The 21268-nt window shown below is 35.7% G+C and overlaps 1 protein-coding gene across 7 annotated transcripts in view; it reads right to left on the bottom strand.

Moving 5' to 3' along the window:
- USP34 (ubiquitin specific peptidase 34) overlaps nucleotides 1-21268 on the bottom strand; it is a 209536-nt gene that overhangs the window by 1636 nt on the left and 186632 nt on the right. For 5 of the 7 annotated variants that reach the window (XM_033125149.1, XM_033125148.1, XM_033125153.1 and 2 more), the window contains 11 exons: nucleotides 20216-20373; nucleotides 18396-18474; nucleotides 15371-15497; nucleotides 14655-14762; nucleotides 13174-13278; nucleotides 12929-13053; nucleotides 11821-11944; nucleotides 3921-4000; nucleotides 1603-1743; nucleotides 1351-1494; nucleotides 45-204 (listed from right to left, as the gene is read on the bottom strand). In XM_033125149.1, coding sequence (XP_032981040.1) covers nucleotides 45-204; nucleotides 1351-1494; nucleotides 1603-1743; nucleotides 3921-4000; nucleotides 11821-11944; nucleotides 12929-13053; nucleotides 13174-13278; nucleotides 14655-14762; nucleotides 15371-15497; nucleotides 18396-18474; nucleotides 20216-20373 — 1351 coding nt within the window. The remainder of the gene's footprint in view (nucleotides 1-44; nucleotides 205-1350; nucleotides 1495-1602; nucleotides 1744-3920; nucleotides 4001-11820; nucleotides 11945-12928; nucleotides 13054-13173; nucleotides 13279-14654; nucleotides 14763-15370; nucleotides 15498-18395; nucleotides 18475-20215; nucleotides 20374-21268) is intronic. The other 2 variants (XM_033125154.1, XM_033125155.1) reach the window with 2 other exon arrangements.

Here is a 21268-nt window from a genome sequence, read left to right as displayed (position 1 = left end):
TCCCTTCTCCCACCCGAAAGGCAATGCCGGGCCATGAGGCTAACCTTTAGTTTTTCTTTCTTTGGCTTCTTGCTCTTGGAGTGAGTTTCTCTGCTGTAGACAAGTCCTGCATTTGCTTAAAAGCTCTTGCAGAGTTGGAATGAGAGCTGGGTTTAATTGTTTGGGAGTGTGTACTGACAGGAGCAAAGCAAGTGCCCGCAGGTCCTACAAAAACCCAGATACGAACATTTCAAGTTCTAAAGCCAACATTTTAACATACTTTGTTTCCAGTCCAATGCCTACGCTTCCAGGATTCAGCCTGGTTTCTCTGGCATGTTTAGAAAAATGCTGAACCTAGAAAGCCAGCGTTATGATACTACTGTATCTCAGCAGTTTTAAGTCAGTAATACCATTACTTTATGTACCACACCATTAAGTCAGATTGAAGACTCAAATAATGTTTTCTAAAAATGGGAAAAATGATAGAATCAACAATTTACATAGGAATTTTAAAAAGAAACCCTAAATGATCCCTGAGAAATTTAAACCTTAATCTAGAAATCAGTTTTTCAAATATGCTAATATTGGATGGATGTCACAAATAGTTAAGGTCTTCTTCACTTATCTCTATAATCTGTTCTGGCATCCAAGCATTTGTTACTTGGGTGGCTGCTGATGGACATGTGCTAGCACACATTTCCAGGGTGCCCCACTATTCTATGACAGCTATCATGGGAGTCTATCCAGGGTAACTTATTGATTTCCTAGTTTTAACTGGCTTTAAACTAGCAGATCATTAATCGGTTTCAGTTACTCATGAGCTATATGCAATAAAATAAACATCGTAAGTAATGTTTAAAAAAATGCAAACAAGTAGAGATAAAGGGAGTGTCTCACCTCTTAGGGGTCTTACTGCCTCTAGCATTTAATGACAATAGCTCATGTCTTGTACAGTAATAGTGTGTACAACATAACAGGCATAGTGAGTATATAGTTTTAAAAATTTGGTGAGTTTATTTTCATATTTGACTTAAGCTAAAGTTGTGAAAATAAAATGATACAAGGCCACAGTGGGCTCTCAACCACAAGGTTGCCAGTTCGATTCCTTGAGTCCCGCAAGGGATGGTGGGCTCCGACCCCCACAACTAGCAACGGCAACTGGACCTGGAGCTGGGCTGTGCCCTCCACAACTAAGATTGAAAGGACAACTTGACTTGGAAAAAAAAGTCCTGGAAGTACACACTGTTCACCAATAAAGTCCTGTTCCCCTCCCCAATAAAATCTTAAAAAAAAAAATCATACAAGGCCTAATTTAGAGTTGATTTAAGGAAAGTTCTGAAGTACGCGACTATTCCCTTCCATAGTTCTTACCCCATTTAATGAAGCACTTGCTTTGGAAATTTCAATTCGGTTGGTGAAATCAGATTGCAGGTTCTGATACTGATTTATCAAGTTTGTAATAAGGGTGCTGATCAAATTGGCACAGTTTGCTTCAGAAAACACTTGACTTTGAACCTGAAAAAAAAGATTTAAAAAAATCTCCAAAAGACCAACATAATGAAAACACAACCAACCATTAAGTAACTGGAGGTTAATACGTTGAGTTTCCGAAGTACAACATACCTTCAGAAGAAAATGTGTCATGAATGTGTAGACAATGTTGTTGTTTAGAAAAGTTCTTTCATCCATTAAGATACATTTTATATATTCTGCAAAAACAGGATCTTCACACAAAAGCTTGATGCAATTTTTTGACATCGCAGACTAAAGTGGGGAGAAGAAGTACTGATGGTTGAGCACTGAAGTAACCGCAAACCTTAAACACACTGCTTATGATGTACACCAAACTCTTAAAATTGTATCAGAAAAGCCACTTTAACTCAGTCTACTAAACTTTCAGGTACAGAAACTGTCTGCCTAGTGAAATATTACTATCTTGGACTTTATGAGTGAGTGCTACAGGGAGAGACTTGTAAAAAGTCTGAATGGCAAAAATGGAATAGGTTTTAAAAAAAATGCAGCTTTATTACCTTGCATTAAGAGTGTTAACAAAGACTGGACAAATAAATAGGATTTGAGACTGTTGTCAGAGAGAATGAATAATTAACAGGTAACTAAAGCACACGTACAGAAAAGACAAATTTTAAGTATTCTCTAAAATGAGTTAAAACTTTAGTCTCATTAGCAGTAATTTGGTAAACACTCTTCCCCCCCATAAATATTGCAAAGGTAAACATCAAACCTCTTTTCCTAATTATTTCACACACATAATTTAGTGGGTCCCAATATATGGAAATTTTGCTAAAATTTGGTTTTCCTGTTTTTAAATAGTCATGGCTCTCTTAAACACAAGTAGTATGTCTTTAAGTAGATACATTCCCTAGATTATTTATATATGTGTTTTAATAATAAATCATTTATATGGAAGACAAAACAGACTTTTTAAAATAGGACAAAGTTTAGATAGTATGTACATTATATATTTATACGTTTTATTAAGCAAGTGTTGTAAGTAAAATGCTGGAGGTCACTCAAGAAATTAGGAGCTGAGTACGACCAGGACCGAGGGCTTCCGATCTTTGGTGTCAGGAAAATCTGCCTTATTTTACCAGTCATAGCCTCTGCCTGCTGCCTGTGTTTCTTGCATGGGATTGATGGCAGGGGCTTTAACAGCCTAAGTTGGCTGGCTTTGTTTTAAGGGAACTTTTGGGGGATGGTGAATTTTGTGGGGAAAAAAGCCAAGTAATAAAGGGAGTCGTACAGAACAATAGGGAAGCAGTAGGCAGTGGCAGAGTACAGAAACAAAAAAAGTAACTACCCAAATAAAAAGGAAAGATCAACAGCAGCAACAGAGGGAAAAAGCAGAGATCTGTTTCAATTTTGAGACAAAACTCAGCTCAAAAATCAATCTGCTAGTCATTTTATGAATGTCTACTATGTACCAAGCCGTATGATCAATGTATCCTAGCCTTTCAAAGATTCCCACAATAGAAAACAAAATGACATTTCTTCAAGGAGTAGAGATGATTCAGATAAAGTCTCTGCACTTGAAGGGCTTACACTTTGGGACAAGGAGAGAGAGAACTATTACAGTACCATGTGACACATCCATTAGGAGAATATACCGAGCACTACTGCCTGGGTAGGAGGTTGGACCAGAGTTACAGTATTTGAGATACTATAATGTGGGTAAAGGTTTATGCTAAAGAAAGGTTAATAAACTCATCTCTTCCTCTGGAAATGGGCAGATGCAACCAGGTAGGAAAACAATGTTTTCAGGGTCTAAAGAAAGTAGGGATTCTTTACACCTGATCTAAGGAATGAGCCAAACCTTAGGACCAATCTGGTGTCTCCCCCTCTCCCTGTGGAGAGATTCTTCCCCCACAATTTAACAAGCACTACTTTAGGTGCCCACTTTATTTTAAGAGGTTGGCTCTTAGACACTTAAGGTAAGAAGGGCACAGTGTTTCTTTTCCCCAGTGAGATTACTGATAAGAAAACAAGTGCATGAGACTTGAAAAACTACTCCGAGGTAACAGATAAAAAAGGAGTAAAGGACAGACTGCTGAAATGGTTTCTACTAGAGCTTTCGGAATGGTGAAGGGGAGGGAGAGCAAGAAGTGGCATCTGCCTTCTTCCCCTAGTATCTCCCCGTTTTGGACTTTCACAACTGTTTATATTGACCTATAAATGAGGAATTCAATTATAAACAGCTTATTTAAAATATCCTGTGATATAAATAAATCTGAAGGAAGAAACCCCAAAGGGCAACTAGATGCCCAATGCTTAACAGCTATTATTTCCATTAATCATATTCACCTACCAAGATTCTAAAACATGCCCAATGTCCAGCCAGTTTTGCACCCATTGTTCCTAAAATTACTGACCACATGGGTCAGATAAAACGAAAGACCAAATCATCTAAAACTCATTTTCTTTACCTGAGTCTGGCATAGCTCAGTCCAAAGTTTGGGGAACAGTGCAAGATGAAGTGGCAAACCTTCATAGGCAACTAGGATACCTGATATTTGAAAAGAAATCAGAATAGGTTATAAATTACACTACTAAGGTATTAAACTGCAGGTACAATATTATAGCTATTTCTAGTCATAATTGCGTATTTTCTATGTTTTAGAAATATGTAAAATACTCAATAGTTAAAGGGAAGAATTCATTGCAATGTTTTAACCAGTGACATAATTTAGAATGCAATGCACTTTGAATTTATTTATATCCCACACCTCATTCCTAGAAGGACCTGAGGCAATTTAAACCAATTCTGCTTTTTGAATACTGGAACTTTATTTGGGACAATCCAATAAAAGTTACTGCAAGTGGTTCCAAAACTTTCTTGGATTAAGGTACCACTCTGCCTATTAGATATTTTTCATGGAATAGCTAGACTGCAAGGTGAAGGGGGTGAGGGGGTTTGTGCAAGGTCTAAAAGAGGATGTGAAGAATTAGAAAACATCGTTCCTTCCTCTTTTACCTTATTTCTCCAAAGACAGGGAGAATTATCTTCATGGTAGATACAGGTAAACACTGCTCTGAGTCTAACAGCTCTAGCCTTGTCCCCAGGATCTTTTGGGTGGACTATACTTATCTGTATGTCAGCATCCTATTTGGAATCTCTGCTGTTTTAATCTTTCCTCCTCTTGACTATTCCAGGTGTCAATTATGCCTTTAAGAAATCGGTTCCCCTACCCTCTGCCCTCCCACCTCTTAAAGCACAGAAGTTGCAATACCACAGTAAATTTCCCATCTACTTATTTAAAATATCCTGTGATATAAATAAATCTGCTGAAGGAAAAAACCCCAAAGGGCAACTAGATGCCCAATGCTTAACAGCTATTATTTCCATTAATCATATTCACCAGGGAAAGTATAATCATGGAGAAGGAGAAATACAAAAGCTATCTCCCTCCATTTAAGAAAAAATTATGAATTAGATCTCAAGTCAGCAAATTTTTTCTGTAAAGGGCTGAACAGTAAATATATTAAGTCTTTGTGGCCACATGATCTCTGTTGCAATTACTCAGCTCTGCAGAGGTGGTGTGAAAATAGCCCCAATTATATTTAAGAACACTGAAATTTGAATCTCGTAATTTTCATGTGTCACGAAATATTCAGAATTTAATATAACCTAGTTTTTGTTTGTTTTTTTTTTAAACCGTCTAAAAACTCTTCTTAGCTTGCAGGTAGCTCACTGATTATACAAAAACAGGCAGCATGCAGGCTACTGTTGCCAACCTCTGGGTTACACCAAGGATTAGAAAGGGAAGTCAGATCACTCACCCAATTTAGTCATCCAAAGATGCCTAGACTCCCTTTTGTGGGTAAGCTCATTTATTTTCCTGTCAAGATGAATACCTTTGTAAAGACCCAGGGAAATTCTTATCTTTCTACTTCATCCAATATACATAAGCAAACAAGGACATGTCACCAAAACTGTTGTCTAGAGGGAAGAGAGTCTCTGTGTCCCCATGTTCCTGATCATTACCCCTAAAAAGCAGAGGGTGGCCCATACCCTGTTTTTGTATGGTCGTGTGAGCTAAAATGGGCTTTCATATCTTAAAGGACAGTAAAAAAAAAAAAAAGACAAACAGTATGTGACAGAGACCATATATGGGCTACAAATCTAAAATGTTTAGTGTCTGGCCCTTTGCAGAAAGTCTGCCAACCCCTGAACTAGTGGCTGCCCTGACATGAACCCTGTCATGTGAAAGCAGACTGTATACTACAATTTATGTTTCTCTGGTCTTATTCTTTTCCCCCCAAATATCCCTCAAAGTAAAACCATCTTTATTTCTATTTTCCACAACTACCAAAAAGCCAGCACTACCACAACAAACAAAATACACAGAGGCCTTCTTGATCTAAGATCACTTTTAAGTGATATTCTGATACAAGTATCTTTACAAGTGAAGAAGGAAATAAACACATACTAGCATCTATGGTACTAGGTATGTTAGATAATCACAATTTTCTCATCAACTTTGGGAGGCATTATTTTATCATTTTTGCCCTTTAGGGATGTGGAAATTAGGCTCATAGAGATTATATCATCTGCTCAGGTTCATCTCAAAAGCCTGTGTGTGATATCGTGTATCTACCCCAAATTTATCTGATTCTAAAGCCCACAATCTTTTCAATAATCAGTGTTTTCCCAAACTTCAGTTTTTCGTGAATCATTTTTATATCTCTCCATCACTTGTACTGTTTATAGTTAATACTGTTCTTTAGATTCACTTAAGCTAATGCTACATTAGCCTCATCTTAGGCAATAAACATCTAAGGAAATCATGGGTTTGGTGTACTAGTTACATTATTTTTGTAATACAGTAAGGTCCACACATACTGATTTACATAAAAAATATTTTCCTTGGGCCATCTTGTCCACCACACTCTGGAAAACACACCCGTGGAGACAGTCCTATCTATTCCCTCTCCGAGCTGCACCTCCTTTGGAAGGAAGGCCATTCCTTCAGAGCAACAGAGTTTCAGTTTCTAATATTTTCACAGAGACAGAGGATCGGGCGCATCTTGGCTCTGCGACTCAAGGTAGAGGCCAATGACATCCTACTCCACACACTCCTCCTTCAATGCTTTCTGAGGAGTCACATATTGGGTGCAAAGCACAGGGAGATGCAATCCCCAAAATTCTGAGACACACATCTACGCTTTGTCTTAGTAAATGGGACGGGCAGGCTTTTGTACCACTTATCTTTCCTATCTCCATCCACGAAGGAACTAATATACAATAATCATATTGTTGTATGCATATATTTTCTTAATTCATAATACCTTACACTGTAGCTGCTGGATATGTTATTAGAAGAAAAAACTTTTAAAAACTGCTTCTGTAGGTAATTTAGATGAGTGCTGTGAGGATAAAATATTTCATATGTATATTTATTAGGGTTTCTCTGATCTGAATTGTGTTATGATTCTTTGTCTATAGGAGTTTGTCTATAGTTGTCCATAGGAGTGTTTATCATATCCAAGCATCCACAGAAAGTGGTAGCTTTAGCCAATGGATGAAAGCCCATGACTAATGCTCCACTGCGAGATTGAATCAAGACATCTTAGCCTAAGAATATCACACAGTTGATTCTTCTAATTCCCCCGTTCTGACTTCATACTGACCAAGCAACCTACTTTGTTTTATTTGCCTTACCATGTAGGTTACTGGGAAAAAATCTGCTGACCCTACCACAGAAATGTTCAGATTCCTGTGCCAGTTCTTCCTCTTTGTAAATTAACAAATTGGTATGATAAGTAGAATTATAAATACCTATTAAATGTAATTACCATATATTAGCCTAGGATAAAGGGATTTGCCCTTGGTGGACTGGTAAAAGTTGGTTTTTGATCTGCACTAAATGATTGGCACTGGTCTGAAGTATATTCACCCAGTTGCCTTTTGGGAAACAGCTAAACAGTTGTTTCTCCAGTCAGTACCATGGACCAGACTGTGCTTTTTCTAATTTGAAATTTTAATCTGTTTACTTTTATTAACTAATTTTTTAATTCTAGAGATTTTGAAGGCTGCAGTGTTTCTAGGTACTTGAAAAGTACATCATAATGTTACTTGCAAAAAAAATCTATTTTTCACTTTCATTTACTAATACATTAAGAAAACTTTGAAAAACAATGTTAATAAAGGTGATAGAGATTCTTGTTTTTTCTGAAAATAAAATTTAATTCAATGATGAAATCTAGGGATTTGTTATTAAGATTAATTCTACTTGAGCATCTCATTGTTAATTCTGTATGAACTATGGCACCTAAAAAAATGGTATTAAGAGTTTTACAGTATCAGTTTTCTATGTTACTTTAAAAACATTTTTTCCCAAATATAAAAGCAAAGCATGATTGTTACAATAATTTAAATCTTACGGCTGTTTAACCTAGAAAATGAAAACACTCCCTTATTTTATCCTTATACAGCTAGAGTATAATCTTTTGTTTGTGTTTTTGCATACACCAAGTGATTTTTCCCTTTGTTTATTCTGCATAGTTTTCCAATTTGCTTTTTTCATGTAATCCAAGGTCAATTCTTATCTTTTTATTCTAAAGACTATATGATATCGATGAACTATGTTTTACTTAATAAGCTTCTATTGATGGACAATGGGTTGTTTCCGATTTGTATTTAATACAAACCAAGTGAAAACAAACATCTTATGTATGTTGTACACTCTTATAAGAGTAGGGTGGATTCCTAGATCTGGTATTGCTGGGTCAAAGGGCATGAACAATCTAAATTTATAATGCCAAATGGCCTCCCCAGACTGACTTCATTATAAAACTTCTTTCCCCAAACTATTTAAATATGCATATCATCTAAACTTTAACTCAGAGTTGAAAAAAAAGGAAGCGAAATCATTGTTGGCTTTATTAGTAACATGAGGCAACTTTTCATATAGTTACCAAGTGTGTGAGTGTGTGTGTGTATGTGTGTGTGTGTGTGTGTACTTCCTGTTCATGTCCTTTATGCTCTTTACCATCACACTGAATCCAAAAAATTCTTTGTAGTTTGGCAATACTAATTATTTATCTGTTAAGAGTGAAACATTTTTCCCATTAGCTGTTTGTATTTTAATTCAATTCGTGGCATTTTTAAACAGTATTTTCAATTTTTATGTAGACAACATTTTCAATTTCTTATTTTACTGTTTCTGGGTTTTGTGTCCTGCTTAATTAACATGATCTTTCAAATCTTAAGGTGGTATCCACATAATCATATCTTTTTCTTTAATATTTGTATGATTTTACTTTTCACAATTAATCCTCCTGGAATGTATTTGGTCTAAAGAGTGAAGTAGGTATTAAATACTCCCCTACCTCCCCATCCCCAGATAGCTAACCAATTATCTCAACACCACCATTCACCACTTAATGTGATACGTCATCTTTACCTATCAAATCCTCGTGTAGCCTTATGTTTGTTATGGGGCTGTTTTTCCACTGTCTGCCTATGTTACGTCCGTATCTGCATCACATGATTTTAATCATTGTAGTTTACTTTTACTTAAGAAAGGGGAGAAAATAAACTTGTATTTGCTGTTTTTATGCCTCCCAGAAAGGATAAACAAAAAACGAATAAAAGCGGTGAGAGGCAGGTCTGTGAATGATACAAAGATGTATGTATTTTTGATATTGTTTTGAATTGTGAACTATGTATATAGACTACATACTAAGAAATAAAAAATCACTATCTTTAGTATTTTAAAAATCAACAGTGCCAGTCCCTCTTACTATTATTCTTTTGCAGAATTTTTCTGGCTAAACTCTTATTTTTAAATATCCCAATACTGTGGTTTCAGACACACTAATTTCACACGGCAGTCAGCAGCTTTGTTCACTCTCCCTGCATTCTCTCCCCAGTTCTCTTACCTAAAACCCTATATGCCTATATTTACTATTTCGTACTTGCAAGTCTATCCCCTGCAATTCAGATCTATAATTATTACATAATTCGTTTTTATCCCCTAAGGAATCTTAAAATCTGCTCAGTTACCCATATAAGAATTACCACAAAGACTTATCTTCAAAACTGGAAATGACTTGCAATCTAATATCGATCTTGAGACAATCCATCCATGGTCACAATATCCTGGCCCTTGGACCATTTAACCTCAAGGCTCACATGATTAAGGACACAACCAATTTAAACTTATCCTTTCCTCTCCTTGTTGCCAAATATAATTTCCTAAAGACATTATACAAATTAAAACTCCCTATCAACTCTATTTCCCGTTACACTCATTAATGTGGGTTTCGCTGTTCTCAAGCCTTTTCCCAGGTGCCTCTTCCTGGAAATAATCATTTCTGCTAGAAGGACTTAACTTCAAACACTGGGACATAATCTCTCCATTTACGAGAGGCGGAAGGAAAGCACTGTTTGTAGGTCTTTGTCTTACCTTCATATCCAAAATAATGTCCAATTTTCTGCATTAACTAAGATATAACCATGAAAAATATCTTTCCTGCTCAATTTGTGATGGTTTTGGTTTATGTCTAGAGCTGTGCTATTGAATACAGTGGCCACCAGACACATCTGGCTATTTAAATTTATCTAAAACCAAATAAAAATTCAGTTCCTTAATTACATTTCAAATCCTCAACACTCACATATGACTATTGGCTATCATACCATGAATGGTGATGTAACTGGAGAATATTTCCATCCTTGCAGAAAGTTCCATAAAATAGTGCTTGTGCAGAGAACTAAACCCTACCAGGCAGCATCAACAGTGACTCATGATTATAAGCCAGGAGAGTATCAAATATTATGAAAGCTGATTCAGCTAATGTGGATGCTTAGTGTGTGTCCTGTCCTTCCCTCCTCCTCCTTCCTTCCATGTTTAACTTCCCTGAAACTGTATATTTGTGTCGAGGGGGCAGACAGTTCCAAACAGGGGAGAACATTCATTATTTGGTCAGAGCTGTTCGAAGTAGCTAAAATAACGCCTCACCTAATTTTTTATATAAATCATATGAATAAAATAAACAAGGACTTTTCTTAAGGTCAGTATCTTCTAAGTCTTATCCTTATCTGGGAGCAAGCCTGTGTTATTAGAACTCCTGGATATTCTCTCAGACCTGATCATTGCCACTACTAGGTTTTAGCTTTTTACCAAGTACCACAACCCAATCGTGTAATCATGAAATGGACAATCTGAGCAGATCCTCATCCCTCCCACCACTGCCCATGTTGGCACTTCAGCCACACACATATAAAACCAGCTAACGATAACAGGTGGAAGGAACAACCTTGCAATTCAAGATGCTCTAATCACTTACCAATAAGATGGTTTTTCTGAAGAGGAATTATCCCTGACAGCTGTTACCACTTTCTTCTTCTTGGATAATGAAACCTAAAGTAAGTTCACTTCTTTTGCCCTCCCTATCGTGGATGAAAACCTTTTCCACAGGAAGGAAGGGGAAGTGATTGCGAAGGAGCACAAGGGTACTCCCAGCGTGTGGTAATATTCTAGTTCTTGATATGGGTGGTGGTTCCATGAGTATTTTACTTCCCATGCTCTGAAACAAAACTACAGAACTGGACAAGATCCTGGGCCATCCCTAAAGAATTAAGAAACACAGATTCTGGAGGTTCTGAGATAGGGGAACATCTGAAGGAAGACTACATGTCTTCCAAAGACTTATCAGCTAGAAAAAGTTACCCAATGGCAGGGAGCATTCTCTAACAGCTCTTAGGCACATCCTTGGAGAGACAATTATCAAGAAATTTGAATTTTCTTCCCCCTTCATAATTCACTGATGGTTTTGTTTTCTATTTCTCACGTATTCCTTTTCAAATTTCCCTTCTTACTCACCTCTCTATTTTATGAGACTTACCTCCTAATTTACTCATATATGCACCTCTGCTTCACCCTGGCAAGCCCACTCAGCTTGCTCTCGGCCAGCTCCAAAGCACAGCTGGCACTACAGATCTCATCTCACCCTCAAGATTAGGGCTGGGGAAGCCCATCTAAGCCTGTCTCCCTAAGCAGAGCAGTTTTAGTTTTTGAAATTCTGCTGGGCAGGTGGAGGAGGACTTGGGCTTCTATGCACAAAAGTGATCAGCCCTACTCCACACTCCTTTATAGGCCAGCTGAAACTCTGGGCAAAACTATTCAATGGAAACCAGTAAGTTGGTGTTTTCTTAATAAAAATAAAAATGTTCCCAAGAATAATTAATTAATATTTTTAAACATTCATTTTAAAAAAGAAAAAAAAGGATTGATTGTCTCTTTTTTCTCTCTCCCCTTTCTGAATGGCTAGGGTCTTAAAATAATTCAGTGGAATTTACTGCTCATCTTTTATACTTACTCAGCTTAACTAATGTTTCAGTAAATTTTTCACAGTTGATTGCAACTCGGCATAAGAGATGGATGAATTGATGGTAAGAAAAGAAGTAGTCTAGCAGCATACGATCATAAACGTCATCTTTGCCCTGAAGGTTAAAGATGATAAAATGGTTGCACTTAAATTGTATAAGTTAAAGAGCATATTTTGTGCAAATGTAATACGTTTAACTAAAAAGCTGATTAAATATTTAAATTCTATAAGAACCTAGTTTTAAATTCCAAGTTTCTAGTAATATTAAGATCTTAATTGTCACAAGTTTATTTTCAGTGTGCAAATGCTGTCAATTAAAATTACCCATTATTTCTATATACTTTAATAAAGTAAAATTACTGTAAGATTTTTAAATGTGATACTGTAGTTCTATAGACATATCATCAAGAATGAATTAAATTTGATTTTTGAAATAGATTCCAAATTTTTCAGTAATGTTAATTATTTTTAATACTTTATCTTATAAGAACTTAAGTATATTTAAGATCCAAAGACAGTGGGCAAGGGAGAGTGTGAATGAAGTGGGGTGAAGAAGGATAAAGGGGGAAAATTGTTTTAAAAAATGTTGAAACTAAAATTATGCTGTGTCAATGTACCTTCTGTCTATAATTTAGAATTAGCATTAGTTTAGAATAAGCATTAGAGGAAAAAAATCAGACTACAATAATAATAAATCTATCAATTGTGATATAAGGCTTAGGTCAAAGGATTACAATTAAAGGGCAATAAAAGAAGTCATTGATAATATGGCCAAATTTAAACAACATTAAGTACCTAACTTGACTTTTCAGGTTTAGATATATGACCCAGATATAATTTAGCCTAGTGATAAATACTAAAAGGCTTCTATTAGGGTTATTTTTTGAGGGGAAAAAAACTTACTACTTGTGCTTATTGTTGATTTTGCAAATATTCAACCAACATTTCAGAGCACTAAAAGGAAAAAGTCCAAATGAGTCTAATCTTTTTAGGATCCACAGAATAGTTATTTACATCTAATATATTCATAACTGCCACTGGGGAAATTTCAAATTACTATGTACTACAGAAACATGGTTTTCCTGGCATCCCAACATACCTTACTGGTTTCCACCATTGTGGGCAAGAGGCACATATTGAGTTCAGGGCGCGGAGGCCGAATATTGCTTTTCCCTCCTATTAGCTTGATATTTTCTCGACAAGGGAAATAAGGTCCAAGAGACACTAAGACATTAAAAGTAAGTATACAATAAGAATAAATGGAAAAAATAAATCTCCATGCTTCAGTGTGCAGAAAGATTAAATGCCAACCATATTCAAGTATTGTGCTAGATGAATACATACTTGGTATATTACTGTGATGGTAAGTACAATGGTTGTGTTGTAGAAATGGAACCAGAGTATGAAGAAAGTCATGGGGACTCAAAAGCACAAGTTCCTTGAGGACATCTGAAAATAAAAACACAATTTGGGTATTAAAAAATTGAACTATGTCTACCTTTTACTTTCAAACTCACAAACCCTGCTGGGATGATTAGTTGCAGTGTGGCAGCTGAAAAGGTTTGTGTCTAAAACTGTTTTAGCTCCTGACACTGGGAGTAATTTTGTCTGATGCTCAATCAAATCTGGATCAGCAGAGTTACTAACCACAACAGGGTCATCATCATTTAGAAACCAAAGTTTAAAATTATCTGTATATTATTTATCCAAGAGAGGCATCATGGAGAAGTACACTGAGAGAAATATTTAATGCACATTATGTGTCTTCATAAAACCAACCAAAGGCAGCTTAGAAAGAAATCTAAGGTTCCAAGATCTTCGGATCTGAGGGGTAATCCTTAATCTACCTTTAATGTTTCATGATGCCAGCTGGACTGATACTCATCCTCTAATCCCACAGGAGTAAAGCTCAGATGACAGGGTACCAGCAGAGTTTCTGGTGATCGGAGATTACTGCGTCCCTCCCCTCTGGCTGGAGAAGTGTAGGCCAGTAATTCCATAGAACATCAGGTGAATGTCTGCCAAGACTGACTGTTTATACATGTTATTTTGAGAAACTGTAAATAGTTATAGTCTCTAAAGATGCCTTTTAAGGGGCTTCCATGGTAGTAAAAAAATCAATATAAATTTAAAATGGGGTATCCTTTAACATGCACAAATTATCGTTTTATTATAAATGTGTAATCAATAAAAAGGCTGAATACTCAGGAGTCTAAAAATAGCTACTGTGTTTCCCTGAAAATAAGACCTAGCCGGACCATCAGCTCTAATGCATCTTTTGGAGCAAAAATTAATGTAAGACACAGTCTTATCTTTACTATTTTACTGTAAGACCGGCTCTTATGTAATATAATATAATACCGGGTCTTATATTACTTTTGCGCCAAAAGATGCATTAGAGCTGATGGTCCGGCTAGGTCCTATTTTCGGGGGAACAGGGTCCTAAGAAGTATCTTTAGGCAAAACAACTCAGTGAAATAATATCACCACCTTTCACAATGTCAGTTTTACTTTGTAAACATATGCATGATTCTACTTTGCTTATATAGGATTAGAAGATTTCAGAGCTGCAAGAGAGCTAGAAATAACCTGAGCTCAAAGATCCCAGATATATGAAATGGCTTGCCCATGATCAGACAGGTAATTATTGGCATGTTAGGGAATAAAACTTGATTTTCTTAGGACCTGCTGGCCAGTGTGAGTTAAATGTAAAAAGTACAAGTGTCTTCCAAACCCTACAGAACACCATACATCACAAGAAAATAACCCCACAAAAGTGTTCTTCCAGTAAGTTTTTACAGAGGTATATTTTCTAAGTAACTTACCGATACAGGCATTTCTAAGTTCTGGAGGGCTATAGGAATTAAGAAGAGTTAACAGTTTATGGGCAAATTCAATTCGCTCTTGCCACTGGATTAATGCTTGTTTCACATCTGCAAATACAAAAGCATACAGAAATATGGCATTTGAGGTCAAACTTCCTCACAATTATTTTCTATTATAAACTACAGAATGCTAATACAAAGAAATTCAAATTAATTACATAAACATCTTGGGTGAAAGCTGTGACTATTTTCATGATGTGACTACTACTGTTAAACCTGCTCGATTCCTTAAAGCACATATTTTAGTGATGAATATATCCTATTTTCTAGGAATTTATATGAAGTTCCAAGTTTACACTATCTTACAGGGACACAAAAGAGATGTATTTTATAGTTATTTCTCTTGAAACCCAAAATAATCTAAGCCATGAAGTTTCCAGCTTGGAGAACCTTCACAAAATACTCATGTTGTTACTGTGCTTGGAAACGTTTTCAAATCTCCTAAATCTTGACACTTATAGCATACGTTCCTATTTTTCAAGTAGGTATTACAGCCTTTTATCGGGAGGTCATGATAAGCATTTCTTCACCATTACCTCGCATTAGCCCCATCTTCTGTATATAAATTAGAGATAAAGTCTCCAAAGCATGCAGTTTAAAACCTTTGTTTTGCTCTTTAACAGTTGAACAAAAACAAGAAATAGGAATGACCAAACCTTTTCTCTGAAGATATGGGCGTGTAGACTTCAACACTGAAAGGAATATTGACAGCAGTTCTACCAAGTCTCCAGTCACATGGCAAGCTGTGGCTTCATGATACATCATGTGCAGTGTGTTGAAAGACTACAAGTGATTTAAAAAAATGGAAACTTCATTTCATTTCTACTTTAATTGAGCCACAAATGGTAGTGATCACCCTCTATTTCAGACTCAGAAGACATATATATATATATGCATAGGAGCACAAAGCAAATGTATGAGGTCTTACAATTACGTTCACGAACTCATCCTAAAAAAAGTGCTACATATACTTCATTGCTGAATATCATTATGGTCAGTTCTCTCCTTGGGAAGCTATGCACCGATGTCAGTGCCTAGCCCACCCTTCAAAGCAATCTTGGAACTCTTTTTCTGGAATGGTCATCAGAGCCATTGTTATATTACCCTTGATGTCCTGAATGTGAATGTCATCAAAATGTCTTCCTTTTAATAGTTTCTTTATCTTTGGGTGAAGAAAGAAGCCATTGAGGGCCAGATCAGGTTAGTAGGGAGTGTGTGTTCCAATAGTTACGTATTTGTCTACTGGCTAAAAACTCCCTCACAGAGACTGCCATGTGAGCTGTCATTGTCGTGATCCAAGAGCCATGAATTGGCGAAAAGTTCAGGTCGTTTATGTCTAACTTTTTCACGCTGCCTTTTCAGCACTTCCAAATAGTAAACTTGGTTAACTGTCCAGTTGGTACAAATTCATAATGAATAATCCCTCTGATGTCAAAAAGGTCAGCAACATCATTATGATTCTTGATGTGAACTGACAGAACTTTTCTGGTTGTGAAAAACTGGCTGACTTCCACTGCCCACTGACTTCCAAAGTGCCCACTTCGACACTTTGTTTCAGGGTCGTATTGGTACACCCATGTTTCATCACCAGTAATAACATGCCCCAAAACATTGTCTTGCCTCTCCAAAAGGTCGTGGCAAACTTCGACTCTCCTTTGCTTTTGTTCACAGGTGAGCTCCTTTAGGACCATTTTTGCAAATACTTTTCTCATGCCAAGATTTTCAACTGTTTCTTTATTGATGTTTACTTGGTCTGCTATGCTTCTCACAGTCAGCCAACAATTTTGACATACAATTCGACAAATTTTTGCAACGTTTTCGTCAGTTCTGCTCATTACTGGCCACCCTGAACTCTCTCTTCATCAGTGACGCATTCTCTCCCTTCAGAAAAACGCTTAATCCATTTGTACACTGCCGTTTTCTTCATAGCATTATGCCCATAAACTTGGACTAACATGTCCCTGATTTCAGTTCCACTCTTGCCAAGTTTAATAAGAAATTCAATGTTTGTTTGTTGCTCTAATTCAAGCTGACATTCTCGCGATGGCACACAAAAACATGCAACAACAATAACTGCCACTCAGTAAGACACCACCACATGTTGATACAAACACAGCTATGAGACACTGATATACCAGCGTTATAAACCTTACCGACCTGTTTGCACAGTGCTGCCAATGTAAGGGCATGGTGGTAAGTTTGTGAACTTAATTTTGTCATACCTCGTATTTGCTTTCTATCCAAAAGTCAAATTCTCTCATTTAGCTCTTTTTAAATACAAAACAGTCCTCACTCTTCAGAGCTCTGATATTCTGTGTATACATTTTAGTTTGAAGGAATAATTTGTTTAATCAGCTTTTTATTTTTTTTTTGTTCTGTTTGCTCTAAGACTGCAAGCCTTAGAGATTGCAAAGGAGCAGGTAACAACAGGAAGATTGGGGAGAATAGGTAACTGCTTTAACTTTCCAGGGCTTGTGAAGAAAGACAATGGTGACATGGCTGTCAGCCATACTCAAAATAGTAGATCTGAAAGAGGTAAAAAGGGCTCAAAAAGCTAGGCATTCCTTTAATCAGATTGGCTTGTTAAATCTATTAACTCCTTTACCTACATTAGCTTAATTACACCCTTAGTTTTTTTTCCCTATTTCATTTTTCACCAAAGCATCTTTCATCTAATCCTTTCAGATCAGTTCCCCAAGTCTATATACTATTCAGAATTCAAAGATCGAACTTTGTAGCCTAGAATCTGTGTTGCTACATTAATCTAAACAATGTACTTGAGCGGCATTTAACCTGCAAGAAAGAGAGAAACCATGTCTGTCTTTTCACTGTTGATTCCCAGTACGTCACACAACGCCTGGCCTGTACAGAGTGGACATTCAAACATCTGTTGAATGAAAGAATGAAGTGCTCACTACTCTTCTACCTCACATACCTTTTGTTTTAGCCAAACAGAAATACTTGGCATTTCTCAAATAAAACAAATACTTTCTTGCTTCTGTGCAAGATTATTAAAGTCATTTATCTAAAAGCTCTCCCACTTATCACTGCAAGCCCAAATTCTTCAAAGTGTAGTTTCAAATGTTGTATTCCTATTCTATTATACCATTAACTGAAAAACCATCCTACCTCTTAATCACATGGTATTTTTAGCATGTACTCTTTCATCTTATCTCCATTAGTAGACTAAAGGGTACAATGCACCTCTGTAGCCTTAAAATCAGCTCACAGTTACAGATGTTCAAGAATTATGGGAAGAATGAATGGCTGATTTTAACCACCTCTAAGAGTCTCATTGGCTTCCTCTGATGATGCTAATCTCAGTTTCTGTAACTCTGTCAAGCAAGGGAGCTCTTGAGAAATTACATGTCCTTGATTAAATTGCATGAATTTCTTCTGTTTCTATCCTTCCAAATGAAATGAATAAACCTAGTCTATTTCAAATGGTTGTTCTCAATACAAAACGAGGGGACAATCATGGGAAAACAGTACCCTAAAAACTGTGACCTAATTATTCTTGGAATATAAATTAGCATTTAGTGATCTGTGTAATTAAAATCCAGATACCTTGTACAATAGTCTACAATAAACCAACTCCCCACAAAACAAGAAGTCTTGGTGAGAAAATTAAAATGGAATAAATCTACAGAGAAATACAACAAAATACAGTCAAACACCGACCTCAGTCATCAGGATGAGCCCTCGATTAAACACAACCAGAAGTCTGTCTTCATCAGATTCTAACAGGATTCTGAAGGCACTAGAAGAATACAGAAAGGCCAGTCTGAGAACTCTGAATCAGAACAAAACACTTAGATGATTTAAAAAAAAAAAAAAAGAAGTATACTGTCATTTAGGCTCTCCACTTTCCTACCTACAGAAGAGAGACCACTACATCTATTTCAATAAAAAAGCCTCTAAGTAACTTAGAGAAAAGTTGTATTTATTAGTATCTAGTTAACTCTTAATTATCCAAATGGTGGAAGAGAGGGGTGATGGGAATATTTTAAGTTTCAGTATAAACAATGTTTATTTTTATAATGGTTTTATCTTTTAAATTATGTAAGTTCTGGATAATAAAATACACTTGTATTACCGAAGCACTCATTAGCTGGTTATCGGGAAGAAAGAGTAACACGAGGAGAAAATACATTAAAAAACATGTTGGCCTTATAAATAATTTATATAATAATCATCAAAAGTCTTGTATCACTCTTGTTAACAGACCTTATTTCATTGTTAGGTACTGGAAACTGATGTCATATAGTATAACTGGAAATTCTTCCACTTTAATAAGATGTTTTCTTTCTTTTTTCAAAAAAGAATTAAGAAAGCTCCAAATCTTTTTTTGAAAATAAAGTAGTAAATCTTGTGAAAACAATGTATTCAAAATTGTCAAACTATTTTTAAAATTCCTTTAAAGAGTTCTGGCAAAATCATAGTTCATTTCATTTTGTGTACTAATAAAGATTCAAGTGGAATTTTTCTGAAGATAATAATCTGAAATAATCTTATCTTGGGTTGAATAGCTTAAGATACTAGTGTCCAACAAACAAAAAGGAAAACTAACTCAGAGAAGGACAACAGAATGGTGGTTACCAGAGAGTGAGGGAGGTAGGGGGAAAATAAAGAGGATAAAGCAAGTCAAATACATGGTGATGGAAGGAGACTAAGCTTCGGGTGGTAGTACTCAATAGACTAATTCATATGACTAATTCTAATGTCATATTAGAAAGTTGTACACCTGAAATTTATTTAATGTTATTAACGAATGTTACCCCAATAAATTAAAAATTTTTAGAGATATGCTAGTGTTCAAGAAAGTACTGCCAAAAAATATGTGACTAATAAAGGACATCATCTCCAAGTCTCACATGTAATATACAGAAGCATTTTAAGAAATTAACCTGGATTTTACTTCTACAATTAAGGGAATTATGTGTAATTTGTAGCAGTTCCTTTATAGCCATTCAAAAAACTTGTTGCTCTGAACAATTAATTGTATAGGTCACGTTTTGTTATTTTGCCTAATTCCTATAGTTGAAAAAAAAATTAGGTAGATCTGGGCTAAATAGAATGAAAATAATTTTAGCACTGAGACTCATCCATAGATGGAGAAAGCTATTTCTAGAGGCCTCTAGAATTGAACTGTTTAAGCATTAGTTTGGATGACTCCTATTGAAAAGAGGGGTCAAGTTTAAGTGGAAGATTTCACATTAAGGTTCCTTCCAATCCCAAGATTCTATGATTCTGATAAAACACAATCAAAAACCAAACAAAAACAAAACCTGTTCAAAAGTAGCTCATTAAATTTCAAAATATATATTCTTCCAATGTGACTAAATATATATTCTTCCAATTCTTCTCTGATAACCTTAAAGAATTGGTAAACTTTCAGTTATAATTTAAATTATTCCTCCTTAAGTGTCAAAAGTATGGTCCCCATCCCCTCATTTGGAAAAACAAAATAAGCAAAAAAACAACAGAACACATATTTTTACCTTATTAAAGTAGTCCAGCAGGAGCGGCCATCTAAGCAACGTAAATAACAACTTATGGTTGTTTTCTTAAACTGTTTGATATCTTCTAATTCTTCTTCTCTCATATCTGGTCTCTGAGCTATAAACAGCTGCATCAGGTTAAATAGTTCTTCCACTGCCTAAAAAGGGAAATAAGAATTACGGTGATCTTTTAACCCTGCAACATTTCAGAATGTCTGCTTCTCATTTCTGAATGTTATGCTCATTAGCCAGCTCTTAAAATTACACAAATAAGTTAGATTACACTGCCATTCAAGAATAGTTATAAAATTAGCAACAAATTCTACTTTAAAATTTTAATATGTAATTCACTAAAAAAATCTTAAAATAGAATTTCAGGAAGATTAAAAACTATAAATACAGTTCATTTTTAGTCTTAATACTGTTTAAAGTACTAAGTTTTGTAACTTCAAATGTGCAACCAGAGACATGCTGCAACAACCCTTTGCTCCATTTTAATAAATGAGAAATCATTAAAGATTATACACCCCTCGATTAAACTTGAATTAAGATGTTTCTGAGAAAACCCTTTGTGCCGACATTTGGAATGATCTTTCTCGACTGATGGACGGTCAGTTCAAGTTACCTGGCAAAAACTGATTTAAGCACCATTTTCATTAAAATCTCTAATAGATAAGTTCTACAATAAAAGATGTTACATTTCATTGATGTCAAGGGCAGGAAACAAAATTAAGTGGTAAATATTCTCACTCACCCAACACTCTTCAAAGGTATATTTAACTATGGACATGTTTAGTAACTAAATCAAGTATCATTTATGTGAATGTGATAGAAACTAATCCACTGAATCTTAATAAATACTGTCCCGAGAGTCAGGCAGACTCATTCTTTTTCTTCTGTATTCTTACAGTCATGGCTTTCAACCTTTTTTGGTGCTTAATACAATTATTTCCTTTATTACAGGCATTCTAACTTTTTCCACTGGAAATTAGGTTATATTCTTTCAGGGTGAGAAACTCTAAACACGTCACTACATTATGTCTAAAGGACAGT

The sequence above is a fragment of the Rhinolophus ferrumequinum genome, chromosome 13 (genome assembly GCF_004115265.2).
Source record: "Rhinolophus ferrumequinum isolate MPI-CBG mRhiFer1 chromosome 13, mRhiFer1_v1.p, whole genome shotgun sequence".
NCBI classification, from domain to species: Eukaryota; Metazoa; Chordata; class Mammalia; order Chiroptera; family Rhinolophidae; genus Rhinolophus; species Rhinolophus ferrumequinum.
This window is presented reverse-complemented; position numbering and strand designations above follow the sequence as displayed.